The following is a 20,276-nucleotide window of genomic DNA, read 5'->3' on the forward strand; positions in this document are numbered from 1 at the left end:
TTGGTTTTTTCACTTTTTAATTACTCAAGTAATACATTCTCACTATAAAATACATTCTTAGAGATTAATTTCACAGTCACATTAGTGTAATTGCTAACTTCTCTTAGTGACAGTTTACAAAGTGACATAAAAGCAAGGATCTTATTCTGCCATGTTTCTTAACGAGGACCCATGATGAGAATAGAGGTGGCAGTCCAGATTAAGATGCTGGCTGGAGGTTATATGTGGGAAAATTATATACATTTCCTACCTCATTTTATACCTCCTCCCCAGTCCTCACTTCAGCCATGCTGGCCTTCTTTGTCCCTATGACTTACAAAGCCCTTTACTGTCCCTAAGGCCTTCAAACTAGCTGATCCCTCTACCTCAGTGGCTCGTAAACTTTTTTGATCTCACTATATAGTAAGAAATACACTTAACACTGTTCCCCGGGTGGGCATGCATGCATACATATGTAGGCATGTATGTACACACACACACACACACACACACACACACACACACACACACAGCATATATATGTATAATTAAGACAAAAGTCTTATTTCTTGTGATGCATTCTAATATTTTTTCAGTTATCCCCCCAGCCCACTTAATTGATTTCATGTTCCACAAAATAGATCAGGGCTTGCAGTTTGAAAAACACTGCTTAACCTTGAGTGGCTTTTCCCAAATCTTCTCTTGACTGGTGTCTTGACATTCATATCTTACTCCAAAAGATACCTCTGAGAGACCTTTTCTGACTGACTAAAGTAAACATCTCCTCTCTCCTGTTCTGTCCCCAACTTTAAAAGCCCAAAGCATGAGATTATCTTGTTTGTATATTCACTTGTTTAATATCTCTCTTCTGCTGAAATGTAAGCTGCGTTCTCAGCACCGAAAACAATGACTGGCACAGAGTTGACACTCAATAAATTTGTGTTGAATTAATTTTTATTGTGTTAGAGAATTATAAATGCTTAAGCTGTAAAGAAATTAAAAGGAGTTAAGCTGTAGCTGATAAGGCATGGCCTCAACAGACTAAGATTCAATGACTTGCCCAAATTCACACAGCTAGAAAGTTGAGTCAGTCAGACTTAGTGATTCTTGAAGTTAATATTTAATATTTGAAGTTAAAGTCACATTAATCACAATTTTCCCCCTTAAAATTATGTTACCTAAGTAAAAATTAAGATAAAATTGTTCTGACATACCATTTTTAAAATCTGTTATTTGGTAAATGTGGTTTTGTGAAAGCCACAATAAGTATTTTCTCTCAAATATTTATTTTCAAATAGAAAAATCTTTTGTTAATACAGAAATGCTAATACTTAGGATAAGCATTAACAAATATTCAGAATATTAGGTAGAGTTAAATTGTATATAGTAGAGCATTTATTAAAGTGTATCAAAAACACTTAGAAATAACGTATCTTATATAGGAAGTATGGAATAATTTAAAAAATGAAGTAATTTAAAGATCTGAAAGAGAAGACTTGATTTTGAATCTTGGCATTGCACTAATTTGCTCTGAGACTTTAGACAGGTCTATTCTTCTTTCATTCAGCAAGTATTTTTTGAGTACTTAACTCTATGCCAGGCACCGTATTATGTATTGTGGTATGCAATGCAGACAAAACTATTATAATCCCTAGTGTTTGAAGCACTTAGTCTAATATAGGGCACAGATATTAAATACATAAATAAATTTAAAATTCATATGGACTTAAGTGTTATGAAGAAAAAAAATTAGGTAGTATAAGACATTGTAACCAAGGGGACATAGTTTATGTATGAGCCATATATAGTTAAACCAAAAAAAAAGAATGGTAGGAGTTATCCAAGCAAAAGGAGTAGAGGAGTTTTCCAAGTGAAGAGAACAGCATGTACAAAGGTCCTAAAAGCCTCCAATTTTTTAAAAGGACATAAAAGGAGGCAAGTTTGGCTCGAATATAGTAAGAAAAAAGGAAAAGAGACCGGAGCGCCAGGTCAGGTTGGTTCTGATAGACCATGTTAAGAGTGCAGTTTGTTTTTTTTTTAAGTTTATTTAATTTTGAGAGAAAGAGAGAGAGAGAGTGAACAGGGGAGGAGCAGAGAGAGGGAGACAGAATCAGAAGCTGGCTCCAGGCTCTGAGCTGTCAGCACAGAGCCGGATGCGGGGCTCGAACTCACGAGTCGCAAGATCATGACCGGAGCTGAAGTCAGAAGCTTTACCGACTGAACCACTCAGGTGCCCCAAGAGTGCAGTTTTTAATTATAAGTACTACGAAAAGCCAGTGGAGCCTTTTAAATGGAGAATGACATGATGGGATTTATCTTTTTAAAATACTATTGTGGCTCTTATGTGGAGATGGATTGGAGAGTGCAAAAATGGAAGCAAGTAAACTATTGCAGGGGTCCAGACAAGAAATGATTATGGCTTGGATTAGTGTGGATGGAGAAAAATGAACTGGTTGAGAATCATTCTAGAGGTAACATTAACAAAACTTACTAATGGTTTAGATATGGGGATTAATGGGAGAGCAGCATCAGGAATGATTCTGAAGTTTCTCATTTAAGCATCTGAGTGTAGGGAAATGTATGTCATGTATGAAGCAGGGAGGAAATACAGAGCAGGATATAGGCATCGGCTCAAGGGTTGTTTCAGACATGTTAATTATCAATTGTATGTAAAATAGCCAAGTAAAGATGCCTAGTGAGCTGTTACATATGAGTCAGTAGTCCAGAAGAGAGGTCAAGTTAAGAGATACAGTGTGTAATGCCATCAGAATGTGAAAAACCACCTAGAAAACCCAGGTTTTGGGGAACTCCAACTTTGGAAGTCAGGCAGAAGACAAACAGGTATTCCAGAATCTCAGAAAATAGAGTATTTCCAAGTGGAAATAAGTTGAAGCTGCTGAAAGGTCTAATAAGATGAGAACTAAAATATCCTTTGGATTTAGTAATGGTTATTGATTAACAACTGCATTTTTTTCAACGTTTTTTTTTTTTTTTTTATTTTTTTTATTTTTGGGACAGAGAGAGACAGAGCATGAACGGGGGAGGGGCAGAGAGAGAGGGAGACACAGGATCGGAAACAGGCTCCAGGCTCCGAGCCATCAGCCCAGAGCCTGACGCGGGGCTCGAACTCACGGACCGCGAGATCGTGACCTGGCTGAAGTCGGACGCTTAACCGACTGCGCCACCCAGGCGCCCCAACAACTGCATTTTTATTGGGAGTGAAAAAACTTGAATGAATGAATGCAAACAGACTTCCAGATAAAGATAGCAAATGAACTCATGTATCTAAATGTAGTTTCTCCTGAAGCCTCTCTTAAACTATAATAAAGGGAATTTTAAATACACACACACACAAAACCGTATATCCATCCATATGTGTATGTGTATGTATATCCACAAAGATTGGGAAAACTAGAGACAAGATAAATTTGGGAAACCAGAGATGGATGAAAGAAGTAACTGACTTAATAGACCCTAGGAAGCCAGCTCCTAAGCAAGCAGTTGGGGACCGCCAAGAAGCAACCTAATTCATCAGAATTCATCAGAAGTACCTAGAGAATTTATTTGTAAGTTTGTTTATTTATTTATGTATATAGAGACAGCACGAGTTGAGGAGAGGCAGAGAGAGAAGGAGAGACAGAATTCCAAGCAGGCTCTACGCGGACAGCGTGGAACCTGATGCAGGGCCCATAAGATCATGACCTGAACTGAAATCAAGAATTGGACGCTTAACCAACTGAGCCACCCAGGTGCCCCACACCTAGAGAATTTATTAAATAAAACACAAATTGCTGGGGGAGAGTTTCTAATTTCGTAGGTCTGGGATAGGGCCTGAGAATTTGCTTTTCTAACAAGTTCCCAGGGGATGCTGATACTGCTGATCTAGGGACCATACTGAGAACTAACTACTGCACTTCAGAAGCCTTAGTAGGCCCAGAATTGTTTGCACCAGATACCCCTAGGAGTGTGGGTAAAGAGGAAGACTAAGGAAGCTAGTTAAACCCTGTTTAAGAGCCAGTCGTATATAATAATATAATTCCTATCCAGAGAAATAGATTATTTATTAACAAGAATAGGCTACGGCAGCTGGGTGGCTCTGTTGGTTGAGCGTCTGACTTCTGATCAGGTTACAATCTCACAATCATGTGTTTGAGCCCCACATCAGGCTCTCTGCTGTCAGCACAGAGCCCACTTGCGATCCTAAGTACCCCCCTCTCCCTACCCCTACCCCACTTTCGCTGTCTCTCAAAACAAACTTAAAAAAAAAAAAGATTAGAAAAAAATGAGCTGTTGTAAAAAAGAAAATCAGGGTAAAGAGCTTTTCAACAATAAAAACAAAATTTTTAAACTTCATAAAAGTTAGAAGAGAAGATGAATTAAGGTAATCTCTTAGAGAGTAGAGCAAAAAGATAAGAGAAAAAACATAAGAAAATTAGTGTATCAATCCAAACTCCAAGTAATAGGAGTTTGAGGAATAGAGAAAGCAGAAGAAAAGAAATTACCAACAATATAGTTTAAGAAATTTCTCCAGAACTGAAGGGTGTACATTTCCAGATTAAAACAGTCAACAAAAACCCAGCAAGTTGGGTGAAAATAAACCCACACCAAGACGTATCATTGTGAAATTTCAGAATACAGGGAACACTTTGTTATCTGTTGCCTCAGGCAGCTGCAGTGTTGAACAATTCCCTGTGATTGTTTTTGACAAACCTTCCTTAGGGTTTGCATAGGGCAGATCCCCAAGTCAAGTCCAGTGAAAACAGCCTTGCTAGTATGGCCTTCCAGGGAACTACCAGACAGATCCAATAATGCTAGTTCTTTGGGATTGGGCTTTTTAGGAGCTCTAACCCCATTTGATACCTTGCAGTGGCTGCCAGACTGATTTTCACTGTGCTTGTTGGTTTTCAGGGCTACCACAGAGCTGGAGAGAGGGAGATGGGTCCAAGGTGAATTAGAATGCCACAGAGCTCACTGTTCTTATAAAGATTCAGTCATTTTCCTTGAATTAATACTTTTTGTGTCAGCCTTTGGTTAATTTCCAGGGTTCTGAAAAAGCTGATTTGGACCATTTTTGCACACATTCTCCCTGCTTTTGTGGAGGAGATTATTTTCGGAGGTCCTTAGTTTGCTAGATTTGCTGATCATTATCAACACGTGGCTCTTTAAATATGTTAACTAAAATTAAATAAATTCAACTCCTCAGTTGCACTAGCCATATTTCAAATGCTCAAAAGTTACATGTGACTAGTGTCTACTGGACAGCATACATAGAATATTTTCATCATCTCAGAAAGTTAATGGACAGTACAACTTTGAGGTATTATTTTTATTTTATAAAGAAACTGAGGCTCAAAAGTATTCACTAACTGGCTGAGAGTTTCAGAGAGTCTAAAATCTCATATTATTAACTACCAAGTTATACTTTCTCTTAGTGATTTTAGCTTTTTAATGTCAAGGGAATACATAAAAACTGGTATTTGTATAGAGCACACTGAAGTAAATGGATGTGATTTCAAGATCGCCAGCTTGTGTCCTGCTGCTCTTGGCTGTGCACACTCATCCCAGAAAGAGAGGGAACAGTGGCTCAGCACACTTATGTGTCATAATACCCTGACCATGAAGTTCATTGTAACAGTGATTCTCAGAGGTACCAAGACTAGAAGCATTGACGTCACCTTGGGAACATGTTAAAAATAGGGATTCTCAAGCCTCATCCAGCTCTATTGAATTAGAAATTCTGGGAGTGGGGCAAGCAATCTGCAGTTTAACAAATCTTCCAGGTGATTCTGATACACAAAAGTTTGAATGCTTGGCATAAAAAAGCTTATTTAATGAATGGTGCTAGGAAAATTGATTCACCATAATAGAACAACATACATATATGTATACACACACATACACATCTATGAAATGAATTTTACATGCTACATATACATATAATGGCTGGAAAATCAGTGTTAAAAATTGTACTCTAAATACCATCTTTAATCCTTCTGAAACATTGCTGTCTATAACCAAGGGAATCAGTTAAGGTACTAATTAGTTAATGTACTCATGTACTTTAAAAAAATGTCTTCCATTTAATTTTGTGTTCAAACCCTCACAACAAGTGAGTCTCTACGTTTACCTTTTTTGTAATATTTATATATTGTGGTTATTAATTTCAGTGTCTCATAGGATTAGTAGTTTGAGTAAAAGCTGCAGTGCTAAACCACAAAAATTTGTGTGTTAGCCTCCAATTTAGTGGTACTTAATTTTTTAAGGTCATTGACTCCTCAGAGAATCTGTTCTTAGAAATGAAAATTTTCTTTTTTTTTATTGTTTTTAATGTTTATTTATTTTTGAGAGAGCGAGCAAGCAGGAAAGGGGCAAAGAGAGAAGGAGAAACGGAATCCAAAGCAGGCCCCAGGCTCTGAGCTGTAGCAGAGTCGGATGGGGGGCTGGAACTCACAACTGTGAGATCGTGACCTGAGCTGAACTCGGACTTAACCAACTGAGCCATCCAGGCGCCCCATGAAGGGGATGTTTTCATCACAAAAATATATACATATTTAGTGTTCTGTATAAAATTTCAGAATACCTTGATTTAATTGTGATTGGATAAATATTTAATTGAAAGTTGATGTTTTGTAGGATGTTACATATTTTTGGTTTGATTGCTTATGTTTATTATTTTAACTAACGTATTCCTTCTTCTCTCTCACCCTTACTCCAAGGTGGATACATTGCAAATAGCCTAGCAATCATGACAGATGCACTTCATATGTTAACTGACCTAAGTGCTATCATACTGACCCTGCTTGCTTTGTGGCTGTCCTCAAAATCTCCAACCAAAAGATTCACCTTTGGATTTCATCGCTTAGGTAGGTAATTGGAGTTTCTTTTGGTTTATCAAGTTTTATAGTAAAACCACAATGAACTATAACTAACCTTTGATTAACTGAAATCTTTCTGGTGATAACCTATTTGAAAAAAGCAAATGACAACAGATGAACAAGATTTATTCAGATACATATATTCCAGGGTACATTCAGCCTAGTCAGCTAAACTGCTTACACATGTAAAATTATATGGTAATCATTAATCTTTAAGTGTTGTTCCCTATTTCCTGAAGATGTTATCAGAAAAAAAGTTTACCTTCATTTTATTCAACCAGGCAAAACGACATGGGTTTGTTAATGTGTATTAACTTTTTTCTTTCACTTCAGGTGTTCCAACCAAAGCTACTGTAGCCCAGATCTTAAGCAGTACTGTCATAGGTATAACATATACTGTGTGGCTGACCTTCACTGCTGCCACTGTATCAATATAATTCTGTAAGTGCTGACAAAGATTCTTTGCTTGACCAAAGTTTAGTCAGTCTCCTGAATCTTCTCCCAAGCCCATCTGTGCACTTCCTTATAAAATCTTATTTTAGCAAAAACCCTTCTAAGCCAATTTAACAGCACCCCCACTCTTAATGTCTGATGGATTATCCCCTAGGTGATGTCTCATTGCACTGGCTTGTGTCTAGCGAGAATTCTGTTATGTCAGTTTAGCCAGAGTCCCCATACTCCTGATGTTTCCCCTTAGTAATTTTCCATCCACTGACTCCCACCTTGCTCCATGGCTGTAAATTCCCCCTTGCTTATTCAGTATTCAACGTTGAGCCCAATCTCTTCCCCCACTGCAGAGTTCTGTTACAGTGGTCATGTAACCTATCTTGGTAGCTTCCTCTCCCTGAATAAAGTCTTCTTTACCATGTGTTGACAAGTGTCATTAAAATTTTTTTCTTTCACTGTACACATATTTTTATTTTACTATTTTGAGCAAATAAGAATTGAGAGTTAAAATCATACATTGTTATCCATACAATTCTTTCCTGTGTTACTGTGTTTTTAGATTTTTTACTTATTTTTAAAATATGTATAAGGCAGTTACTTGAACTAATATGTGAAATGCCATATATCCAGATGTCATTTGCTTAGAACCCAAAAATTGACATTTAGGTGGCTTCAGCAAAACCTATCTTAAAGAACCAGAATTAACAACTTGTAGTTTAATTTTGTAGAGACACTGACACTCTAATATATCAGTATATCTGCTGTCACTGACACTGCTAATATATCAATCAGTTCTTCCCCTTCTTGGTTACTTTTTAGCCTAATCTTAACTAAGCTCTAGGTCTTCTAAAATTTAGTCCCTGGGCTTTCTATGTAAAACTTGACATTGTGCCTTAAAGGCTATATATTTCAAGGAGCTATCCTGATTATCAGATTGGGAAATTATTTGGCATCCCTACCCCTTAGCTGCTTGCTGTACACGAGAGCTAATGCCCTGAGTGAGGTGTTTCTGTTATTTGTTAAGCCACTGCATAGAGTACATTGGGATGTGTTCCTAAAACACACCGCACTGTTTACCAACATACTATACGCTCATTTGTTACCTGATTGCCTTGGGCCTTTTAAACAACTTCAAGATTATTTTCAAACTTTAATTTCTTGTGATTTAAACACCTTCGATTTAAGATCTGACACTCAAACACAGCATCATGGAATGGGGGTTTTTACCTTCCACTACTATTTGGAAGAGTGCATTTCATTTTGTCCTGTGGCTCTTAACCTTTTAGGTTATAGAGCATTTGGAATGCTAATGAAAATAGTGGAGTTCTCCCCCAGAAACATGCAATAACAGAATATAGAAAGTCCCGCATATAATAAGAACCCATAATCATGAAAATTCTGTTAGATATCAAAGTAGTACTTAGTGTTTCTCTAGGTAGTCACTTTGTTTCATCATAGATAACAAGCACTATGAAAACATGAGAGAAAACAGAACTCGGTGTTCTATTTATCTCTACAAGTTTCTGTGGAGAGTTGAATCTTCCTTTTTCCTTAAAAGTACAAAGTTCACATTTGTGGCCTAGATACCAGCATTTGACTCCTGTCTCTCTTGAGAGTTCCTTGAAATAAAAACAACAAAGAGAAGCAAGGGATTGGGTCACCAATAAGCAAGAAATTTCTGGAAGTTGGAAGATAGATGGGAGTGGGTTGGAGGAAGAAACAGGGAAGCTGTAGCCTAGAGTACACTGAGCCAGGAGCTGGATCAGCCCAGCAGATCTCCAAAGAAGAGCCAGGGACAGAGATGAGTAGGAGGGAGAACTGGGGCTGAAAATAAGCACAATTAATTGAATGACTATAAATAAATGGGAAACTGTTGCACAACCTTGTGCCTATACTAAAAGCCACTGACTTGGGCACTTTAAATTGTTGAAATGATGAATTTTGTCTGAAGTTTTTAAAAGTCATCTAAAAAAAAAAGAGTTGTTAAAATCTAGGTAGATGAGTATTTTCCAAAGGTACAGAGGGACTCAAATCTTCACTAGAAGGGCCTTTTGGGATCTTCATTTTCTTCTTTGCATTCCAAAATTTTATGAAGCTGTATCTAGATATAGAACTTACTTCACTTATTCTGCTCTTTGGAGGAGGATTAAAAAGACAAGGATATGTAGAATTGAATAAGGCTGTAAAACAAAGCAGTGGCTGTCCTGTGTTCCACAAAATATATTGCTTCATGAGTAATCTCTTCACGTTCTGTAGGAGAACGTATGTTTATATTGGACACTTTTAAGTAGTGTGCCTCTTGTGTCTTGGGGATTCAGGTCCTAAAAAAACGCTGCAAAAGGAATCCCCTTCTGGTGTGTTAACTGTCGTTGAATTTTGTTTTGATGCAGGGTAGGGGGAGGGGGTAAGACAGGAGTTGGTTTTTTTCTTTGTTGATCTGTCTTGTAAATATGTAAAGTTTATGTGTTGCAAGAATAAACAATTAATTTCTAATAGAAAGGATTTCCTCAGAGAAGCCTTGTTTTCATTCTGTCCCCTCCATCCCTTCCTCTAATCCCACTCCTTATTAGTAATGATTTTAAATCTGTTTCTGACCTATCCTTCCAGCATTTCCTTTTGAAAGTACAAGAGAATATATACATATACCTTACCACCTTACTTTATGTGTTTTTCATACATGTTCATATCCTGTTACCTGTCACCCTTTCTTATGCAAAAGGCAGCATACTGTGTACCCTGTTCTAGACCTAGAGGTGGGTGCCTGTGAATGATAGTCAGATATTAGTAGTACCATTCCTTAAATTTATTTCCTTTTTGTTTGCTCATCACACTTTATGTATGCCTAATAGCATTTATCACATTTTTATAGCTATTTTTTATGAAACCGTATCTCCTAGACCATGAATGAAGTAGGAATGGAAACGTATGTAAGTGCAGTATAAGAGATTATTAATTGTTGCATAGTCAGGCTGAGTAACTAAAGACATGAAAACTGTGAAACAGATTATTTAGTATAGCTCATGAACCTAAAATCATTGTGTTTGGGGTGCATTAAACCAGTGTCCAAACTAGGAATAGGGATATTTTTGAAATTTGGGGACTAATGTATTTGGGACTTGAAAACATTTATCTGTAATTCTGAAACTGTGGTCATGTTCACAAACTACACTATAAAAATTTATATGATCCATAACATAACTGAGTACTGACTTCTAGATCCCTTTGACATAGTAAGAAATTAGTCAAAAGAGTGTTTCTTCTTGGTGTCAGTCAGGGGCAGCCCTATTTGTTTTTTACCACTTTTAGAGTTTTGTGAATAAATTGTCTTTGGTTCAGATAGGAGATCTGCAGTTTTACTAGCTATTAAGACCTTTTGGAGAGTGATTTAATCTAAGTACAAATTTTTGTGTTTGTTTTTTTTTTTTTCTGTAAAATAGGAATGATAATACTTCCACTGCAGAATTGTAAAAAATACATTAAGGTGGTAAGGTATAAGTACTTACCGAACCTGCTACCTGGCACAGAGTAAATTCCCAATAAAAGTTAGTTCCAATCTTCTTTTCCTTCCCTCTTCTCCCTGCCCACACTTACCCACACTTTTCATATCTTTGAAAATGGTCCACGCCCCCAAACTGCCTGCCTTCCCTCCCTGCTAATTGGAATTCTTGTCTTTGTGTAACTGTCTAAGCTAGGTAGGAGAAAAGAAAGGTGATTCATCCTGATGATTAAGCAACAGTTTAAATTTTTTTTTAATCTTTTATTTATTTTTGAGAGAGAGACAGTGTGAGTGGGGGAGGAAGAGAGAGAGAGAGGAACACAGAATCCAAATCAGGCTCAAGGCTCGAGCTGTCAGCACAGAGCCTGACATGGGGCTCGAACCCATGAACCATGAGATCATGACCTGAGCGAACTTGGATGCTTAACCAACTGAGCCACCCAGGCGCCCCTAAACAACAGTTTTTAAAGATGCACTATTTAATTCAGGTCTTTTGTAGCACTTTTGGCAATATAAAATTTATTTTAGCAAAAATCATTTAGTGAAGGTGAGAGAAAGGTAGTTTTAGTTTGAGGGGAAAAGCAAGTGGCCGTCCCAGGAGTCCATTCTGGTGATACATTCCTTTCCTTCATGTGAACTCAGAGATTGTGTAAAATCGTTCAGGTTTTTCTGTTTTTCTTTTTGTTTTCTTTTATTACATTACAGTGGCAATTCTTTTGTGGGAAGAGGGAGAGTTGGCTAGGAACCATTATATGAGCTATTTTTAAATGCTTGGATTTATTTGACTGTGGGTATGTCCTCTTTTTCTGGAAGTTAAAAACCTTAGAACTTAATGAAACATACTATAGGAGAAATCCTACAAATCCTTAGGAGGAATAGCACTATCTGCCAGACAAGGGGAAATGTTTTTCTTTTTTTTTTTTTTAAATTTTTTTTTCCAACGTTTTTTATTTATTTTTGGGACAGAGAGAGACAGAGCATGAACGGGGGAGGGGCAGAGAGAGAGGGAGACACAGAATCGGAAGCAGGCTCCAGGCTCCGAGCCATCAGCCCAGAGCCCGACGCGGGGCTCGAACTCACGGACCGCGAGATCGTGACCTGGCTGAAGTCGGACGCTTAACCGACTGCGCCACCCAGGCGCCCCAGGGGAAATGTTTTTCTAAAGAAAACTGTGAAAACCCTTGCTTGCTTTCTACTTTTATCCTTCTTTATGGATTATGAGCATAATTGACTCTTATTTTTGGCTTTTCTGTCACTTCTTGGGCTGAAGAAGCTGCATGGCTTAGATAAAGATAGAGATAATATGAAAGGACTATAGTAAGCAGAGTTGTCTGTATTTGAAATAAAAAAAGCAAGATTTACATTTTGGCAATGCGAATCATCAGCCTAGGTTAATGGCAAAGTGACAGTGTAGGAGTGTAGCAGTGTGTGGTTCCACTCAGCAAAGACCTTGGCAGATCTGGCTAGATGATGGTTGTCCTAAGGTAGGTATATAGTTGTAATGTTAATTCTGTGTAGTTTGTTATTTTATTCCCTGATGCTAAAGGAGCAGAAAGTTTTCAGCTAAAAAATCTCTTCCCCCATACATGCAGCAAAAAAAACATCATCTCTTCTCCTTAGTGATTCATTTTAACAGCTTCCTCCCACCCCTGACAAGAATTATGCCTATTAATTATTCACATCTTAGAATTTATATCACCTGAACATCTGGAAAAGAATAGGTGTGTCCTAGAAATGGGAGTTTTTACTAAGGCTGAAGGAAGCCATGAGTGAGGTGGTCAATGTTGGACGGCCAAACGTCAGTTTGACAGTGCTGGGTACCTTGGGTGTGGGGTAGAGGGAGTGGTGAGAAGGCAGGAAATAGAAGAGAATTGAGAATAGCAGTTGAAAGGATCCAAAGATGAACTTTGCAGTTTAGCTTGGTGTTCTGGTGGCAACAGTGGGCCACTGAAAAATGCCTTAGCCTGAATGCAGTACGGCTGTCTGTGATTAAGTTGAAATTCAAATACACGTTTGGAAATTCTAGCCAAATCCAGCACAGCCTACTGATTTTCCTTCTGTTTCCTTCCTATCTTTTGTTGGAAGAAGGTAGTAGCATAAAAGGAAATACAAGAGACAATGTGTCTCCATTCTCCTTCCCTGTTCATTTTTGTAAACCTCTGAAACCTGTCTTTAGATGTTTGCTATAATTTTTTGAGGCAATAGAAAGACAAACATTATATAATTTGAAGGAAATCTATTCATTATTGGCATCATAGCATTAGAAAAGTTAGCAGTTATGATAGGCCAGTACATCTGGCCACACTCATGGAAAACAAAGTATGCTTGGGTTGAGTTTGGTTTACATAGTTGAAGCAGATTGTTAATCATTCACTGAATCGGTGCTCAACAGGTTAATTGAATGAATAGTAGTATAGCTTGGGGAGACCAGCAGTAAATATATACACAAATACAACATAATTATAAATTATGTTAAATGCTATGAAGTAGGGGCACCTGGGTGGCTCAATTGATTAAATGTCTGACTTCAGCTCTGGTCATGATCTCACAGCTTGTGGGTTCGAGCCCCACGTCGGTCTCTGTGCTGACAGCTCAGAGCCTGAGCCTGTTTCAGATTGTGTGTGTGTCTCTCTCTCCCTGCCCCTCCCCTGCTCGTGCTGTGTCTGTCTCTCTCAAAAATGAATAAACATTAAAAAAAAAATTTAAATGCTATGGAGCAAACGAATATGGTACTATGATGGAGAATAACTGGAGGACAGAGAAGGAAGGACTCAGTGTTTTTCATATGAACCTTGAAAACCTCTAGTTTTGGCAATTTATAGATGTGTTAAAATATGCATTTTTCACACTTTATAGTACTGTCAAAACTTGATAATCATCTGTGTTTTCTCCCATTTGATTTTTTTTTTCTTACCATTTATTAGCCATTCAAACCAAAACTGTTTATTCTCTGTATGTGAAATTCAGGGTATATTTTAAAAGACCTAAGTGATGTAATAATAACATGTATTCACTCACCTTCCTCTTCCAGTGCTACATTTCAGTCAGGTGGAGTGAGTTAATTATTTGTGTGTAAAGTAGCAAAATATGTTAGAACTATTATAATAATAGGTTTTCTAGAATTTCCATAAAAATCTTTCAAGAGTTTTTTACTTTATGATACATTTCCAGTCAAGTTTACCTAAATTTAAATTTTAAATTTAAGTTTACCTAAATTTTAAATTTAAGTTTACCTAAATTTAAATTTTAAATTATGATACATTTCCAGTCAAGTTTACCTAAAGTTACCAAGGTAGTAACTTTCACAGAAATCTGGGTTTTTGTTTTTGTTTATTTTTATTAAAAAAAATTTTTTTTAATGTTTGTTTATTTCTGAGAGAGAGAGAGAGAGACAGCATGAGCAGGGGAGGGGCAGAGAGATGGAGGGAGACACAGAATCCGAAGCAGGCTCCAGGCTCTCAGCTGTCAGCACAGAGCTCGACGTGGGGCTTGAACTCACGAACCATGAGATCATGACCTGAGCTAAAGTCGGAGGCTTAACCTGAGCCACCCAGGCGCTCCAGAAATCTGGGGTTTCAATTGTGAAAGTTCCTGGGTCTCCCTTCAAAGATGAAAAATCTGTATGTTATGTATTCTTTTTTAGTTGAAAACCTTTATTGTATGTTATGTGACCAGAGACTAACCCAGAGCAAAATTGAGAGGAGTAGAGCAAGTCATAATGTGGTTGTTGATGGAAAACTTCCCTCTTAATTGTTGGGGGACAAAAATCTTGCCTATGTTTATCTGCATTCCATCATGTTAAAGATACTATGGGGAAAAAAATCTTAAACGCTCATTCCTCCCATTCTTGATATTTCACCAAAATCTCATTTATTCATGGTGAAAGAGCTTTTATCAAAGGAAATGATCATAGTAGTACTATTAGGATTTTTAGCTATATACTATCATCTGTGCCTTATACTTCTCAGTTATAAATCTCAGCCCTAAAAATCTATTTCAGGTTTTGTTTTTCTCCTTTTGCAGTTATCGGTATCCTGTCTAGAAGACATTTTGACAGGTGATTAGAATAAAAAATAACAGATGAGGGGCGCCCGGGTGGCTCAGTCGGTTAAGCATCCGACTTCGGCTCAGGTCATGATCTCACAGCTTGTGGGTTCGAGCCCCGCCTTGGGCTCTGTGCTGACAGGTCGGAGCCTGGAGTCTGCTTCGGATTCTGTGTCTCCCTCTCTCTCTGACCCTCCCCGTTCATGCTCTGTCTCTCTCTGTCTCAAAACTATATAAACATTAAAAAAAAAAAATTAAAGGGGCGCCTGGGTGGCTCAGTCGGTTAAGCGTCCGACTTCAGCTCAGGTCACTATTTCGCGGTCCGTGAGTTCGAGCTCCGCGTCGGGCTCTGGGCTGATGGCCCAGAGTCTGGAGCCTGCTTCCGATTCTGTGTCTCCCTCTCTCTCTGCCCCTCCCCCGTTCATGCTGTGTCTCTCTCTGTCTCAAAACTATATAAACATTAAAAAAAAAAAAATTAAAAATAACAGATGGATGTCTTTGCTTTTCACCAAGGGAACTAGACATGAGGCCATTCCTTACTGATTACTGGAAAAGAGATATTGATACCAGGATCCTAATATGTTATTTTGGAAAGTTCTAGGAATCAGCTGGATTCCATTACTCTTAACTGTGGGCAAGCATTGGGATCCCTTTTATGCTACTCACATGGGTGAAAACTGGTATGGAGAACTGCGTGTTCCGTGGCAGGAACCCTAGTGGGCCTTCTAAGTATGGGAATCCTCCCTACCAAAAATCTGGTCATGCTTTAGTTTGACTTTCACTTCATTTATTTATTTATTTTTCAATGTTTATTTTTGAGAGTGGGGGGAGAGGCAGAGAGAGAGAGGGAGGGAGGGAGACACAGAATCTGAAGCAGTCTCTAGGCTCTGAGCTGTCAACCCATACACCAAAGCAGGGCTCGAACTCAAACTGTGAGATCATGACCTGGGCCGAAGTGGATGTTTAACTGACTGAGCCACCCAGGCGCCCCTCACTTTATTTATTTTTTTTTTTAAGTTTATTTATTTATTTTGAGAGAAAGTGCACGTGTGAGCAGGGGAGGGGCAGAGAGGAGGGAGAGAGAACCCCAAGCAGGTTCTGTGCTGTCAGTGCAGAGCCAGAAGGACATGGGGCTCAGTCTCACCAACCATGAGATCATGACCTGAGCCGAAATCAAGAGTTGGACGCTCAACTGAATGAGCTACTCAGGTGCCTCCATTTTACTTTATTTTCAATGTGTTTTTTGCCTTATCTGAAAGTTCACAGTAAGATAATTTTAAGTGTTTAGGAAAATTATCACTGGGAGGTGGGGTTGCCAGATTTAGCATGTGTTATGTGCATACACACATTCTTTCAAGACACCCAGTATGTCTGAAAAATTGCATGGGACATACTTATACTAAAAAATTATTTTTTGTTTATCTGAAATGCAAATTTAACTCGACATTCAATGTTTTTTATCTGGCATACCTACTAGTGTAACTGTATCATTTACCATCCAAACCAGGACACTTTTGAGAGTAAAGTGGAGCACTTTTAATAATTTTGCCAGGACAACAGACATATTGGGACTATCCCAAGAAAACTATAAAGTATTGTCAGCCTAATGATAAGAGGTTCTGAAAGGATTTTTGATTACTGGTTTTAGATTTTCATAAGCAATCACATCTTTATGTCATTAACTTGTATTACTATGAATCTTTATAAATGTAAAGTGTATTGCTTTATAATTTTATATTAAGAAATATGACTAAGGCATCTTGACATATGATTGAAGTTCTCTTTTTTGGGAAGGTGTTGGGGGAAGAGTTTGAGAAGAATTGGTTTTATTTATTGAGTGAGTGAATGAGTGAGTGGGAGCAGGGGAGGAACAGAGAGAGAGAGAAAGAGAGAGAGAGAGAGAGAGAGAGAGAGAGAATCCCAAACAGGCCCTGAGCTGTCAGCACAGAACCAGATATGGGGCTCAGACTCACAAAACTGCGAGATCATGACCTGAACCAAAATCAAGAATTGAATGCTTAACTGACTTAGCCATCTAGGTGCCCTGGTATTTTTTTAAGTAAACTCTAAACACAACATGGGGCCCAAACTCATGACCCCAAGATCAAGAGTTGCATGCTCCACCGTCCGAGCCAGCCAGGCATGCCAGAATTGGTATTAAATATGAATTCTAAAGATAAAATTCTCTTACTTTGTGAGTTAAGTGAAGCCACCACTAAGTACATGAAATTACGGTTTTAATTACTTCTTTTTATTATATATATGTGTATTTTACTATCAGCAGTTATAACTTAAGACAAGAAATTCTGTATGTTTTCTGTCTTGTATTTGACTTAATTCTTCTCTTCTAACCTGTGTACTTCTTGTTTTGAGGGATATAGTAAATAACCTATTATTCACATTTAGCTCATCCTTCTTAATTTCATAGCCTTTTATCATCTGCCCTTGCTCAACCTAACTAACTTCATTTTGCAAATCCACCCATAGATATTTGCTACATGACAACCACTCTGCTGAGTGCTACAATAAATGTGACATGGGAGGAAACTGGTCCTGTCCTTAAGCTGCTGAGAGTGTGCACTTGATGTGGTAGTCTCTCCACAGCTTTGTATATTTCACATTGTTTTTCTCTGTCTTCTTAACCCCCTGTCTCTTTTGAAGTGTCATGATTAGTATGTCAGAAATGAGCATAGCATGGTTTTGAATAGGAACTGTATGTTGTCTTATTCCAACATTTGTTCGGCTGATGCACAGGATTTTATTGAAATTTTGTCTACATTAATGAGAGGTGTTCAGGAAACAGCTTAAAATAACTACTAGATAATTTTTCTGTGCTGTAACTTATGCATCAGAATAAAAATGTATCAAAGTTCAACAGATTTGAACTGCCTGAGGAACCTTTGAGCAATGAGTTGACTCAGATAACAGTTTCTCAGATTGTTTTACCTTTAACAAGATTACCTGGTTTCTCTAAAGGAAAAATTTTCTTTACAAGTATTTTCTTGCTTTTATTGTTTTGATTATCAACAGTTGTTTTATATTATAATGTTGGTTAATTATTTAAAAATGTAAGTACTTCCCACTGCCCTATTTGTGTTATCTTGAAAAGCTATAAAATTATTTCTACTGTATACTCACATGGTAAAAAGTTTATATGATATAAAAGCATATATAGTGCAGTCATCCCTGTCTCCCAGCCACCCATTCTTTTCATAACCAGTTTTTTGTCAATATTTTGTATATCCTTTAAGAGATTACATGTGCAGATATTATTATATATTCTTTTTTATTTTCACATAACATACCATATGCACTCTTGTGTACTTTGCTTTTTTTATGTAACACTGTATCTTAGAGATTACTCCTTACCAGAACATAAAGAGCTATAGTCCTTTTTTTAAGAGCTGCATATTATTCCGTGTTACAAGGCCCCTACTAATCACTTTATTGTTTTCAGTTGCTTGCTCTTATATACAGTGCTTGATGAACAGCTTCATAACATCTCATTTTGCACATGTGCAACTCAATTAGCATGAATGTGTATATCATTGCAAGAAGAATTTCTGGGTCAAATTGTATTCACGAATAGTTGAATGTCTTACTGTTTTTATGTCTAATTGTTTTTCTTTAAAGGTAATACATATCTGTGGTAAAACTTAAAACCTTACTGAAAAGAATAAAATGAAAAATAAGTTCTCCAAGCTTCTAGCCCCACTTCCTAGATGTAACACTTTGTTGTCTTTCTTGTGATTATCAACTTGCCTAATACTCATTTTTCTTTTTTTTCCTTGTTTTTTTAAACATAAATGGCTGTATGATATTCCAGTATATGGATATATCATACTTCATCCAGTAAGTTCCTGATTGGTAGCCATTTAAGATGTCTCCAGATATTTTTTTTTTAATTTTTTTTTTAACGTTTGTATTTATTTTTGAGACAGAGAGAGACACAGCATGAACGGGGGAGGGGCAGAGAGAGAGGGAAACACAGAATCGGAAGCAGGCTCCAGGCTCTGAGCCATCAGCCCAGAGCCCGACGCGGGGCTTGAACTCGCGGACCACAAGATCGTGACCTGAGCTGAAGTCAGACGCTTAACCGACTGAGCCACCCAGGCGCCCCTCCAGATATTTTTTGATACTAGTGAGGTTACAGTGAAGAGCCATGTAGATACATGTATTTGCATACATATCATGTGTTCGTTCTATTGAATAGATTCCTTGAATCAGGGAATACATGCATTTTAAATATTGATTCATTTCATAAACTGCTCTCCAAAAAGATAGTTCCACTCGATACGTCCACCAGTATATCCTTGCTAACTCTGGTTAGTAAGATCAAAACTTTTAAATCTTTATGTGTTTAGTAAATGACAAAACACAATCATACTCTTATTTGAACTTCTTGTATTATGATAAGTTGGTCATTTCTGTTAATTTTCTATGTGTTAATATTTGTGTCCTTTACACATTTTTGTTATGGGTTGTTCACTTTGGTGTGATTTGTAAGTGTAGTCTTCTATTAGGAAGTAGTCTGTGATCATGTATGTTAGAAATAATTTTTTCTCAGTTTTTCATTTTTTACCATGTGTATGTTCTGTTAAATATACACAGTTTGGACCCTAAAGAGATGAGGAAAAGGTGGAGAGTGCTGGGAATGAATTAATGGAAGATCCAGAGAAAACTACTAAACACATTTTGAATAAGGAAAATAACATGACAGAAATGATACAGTGTTTTTGTCTCTTTAGAGAAAAGATATAAATAAACGATTGTGAAGTGTTCAGTTTGTATGAAGTGTAACAACACGCAGATATATCATTTTTTATATTTTTCCCTCCAGAGGTTTTATCAGCTATGATTAGTGTGCTCTTGGTGTATATACTTATGGGATTCCTCCTATATGAAGCTGTCCAAAGAACTATCCATATGAAATATGAAATAAATGGAGATATAATGCTCATCACTGCAGCTGTTGGAGTTGCTGTTAATGTAATGTAAGCTCTATTTTTTTTTAATGTAATAGCTTTATTTTTTAGACTAGTTTTAGGTTCACAGCAAAAATTGAGCAGAAGGCATAGAGATTTCCCATATATCCCCTGCCTTCAAACATGCGTAGCTTCCGTATTATCAGCATCCTTCAGCAGAGTCATGCATGTGTTACAGTTGATGAACCAACGTGAGCACATCACCACACGGTGTCCCTAGTTTACATTTGGGTTCATTCATTCTTGGTGTTGTATATTCTTTGGGTTTGGACATTATGGTGTCACACACTCTATATTGTTTTCACATCGATATTTTTAAGTACTGTGAACTGAGAGATTTTTATACATGCATTCAGTAATGTGCAGTGGTATTTTTATGTATTTTGAAATTATATATGTTAAATATGTAATTTTTCTTATGCTAATAAAACACTTGGAATTATAAATTCC

General features: G+C 37.4%; 2 protein-coding genes across 10 annotated transcripts in view; one reads left to right on the forward strand and one right to left on the reverse strand.

Moving 5' to 3' along the window:
• BLOC1S6 (biogenesis of lysosomal organelles complex 1 subunit 6) overlaps positions 1-20,276 on the reverse strand; it is a 133,164-nt gene that overhangs the window by 83,411 nt on the left and 29,477 nt on the right. The window lies entirely within an intron of this gene.
• The window catches only part of SLC30A4 (solute carrier family 30 member 4), a 31,388-nt gene that overhangs the window by 1,844 nt on the left and 9,268 nt on the right, over positions 1-20,276 (forward strand). For 6 of the 7 annotated variants that reach the window (XM_058737864.1, XM_058737863.1, XM_058737866.1 and 3 more), the window contains 2 exons: positions 6,696-6,842; positions 19,682-19,835. In XM_058737864.1, coding sequence (XP_058593847.1) covers positions 6,696-6,842; positions 19,682-19,835 — 301 coding nt within the window. Of the gene's footprint in view, positions 1-6,695; positions 6,843-7,187; positions 7,723-19,681; positions 19,836-20,276 lie in introns of those variants that run through there. The other variant, XM_058737870.1, reaches the window with a different exon arrangement.

This window comes from Neofelis nebulosa, chromosome 7 (genome assembly GCF_028018385.1).
Source record: "Neofelis nebulosa isolate mNeoNeb1 chromosome 7, mNeoNeb1.pri, whole genome shotgun sequence".
Taxonomy (NCBI): domain Eukaryota; kingdom Metazoa; phylum Chordata; class Mammalia; order Carnivora; family Felidae; genus Neofelis; species Neofelis nebulosa.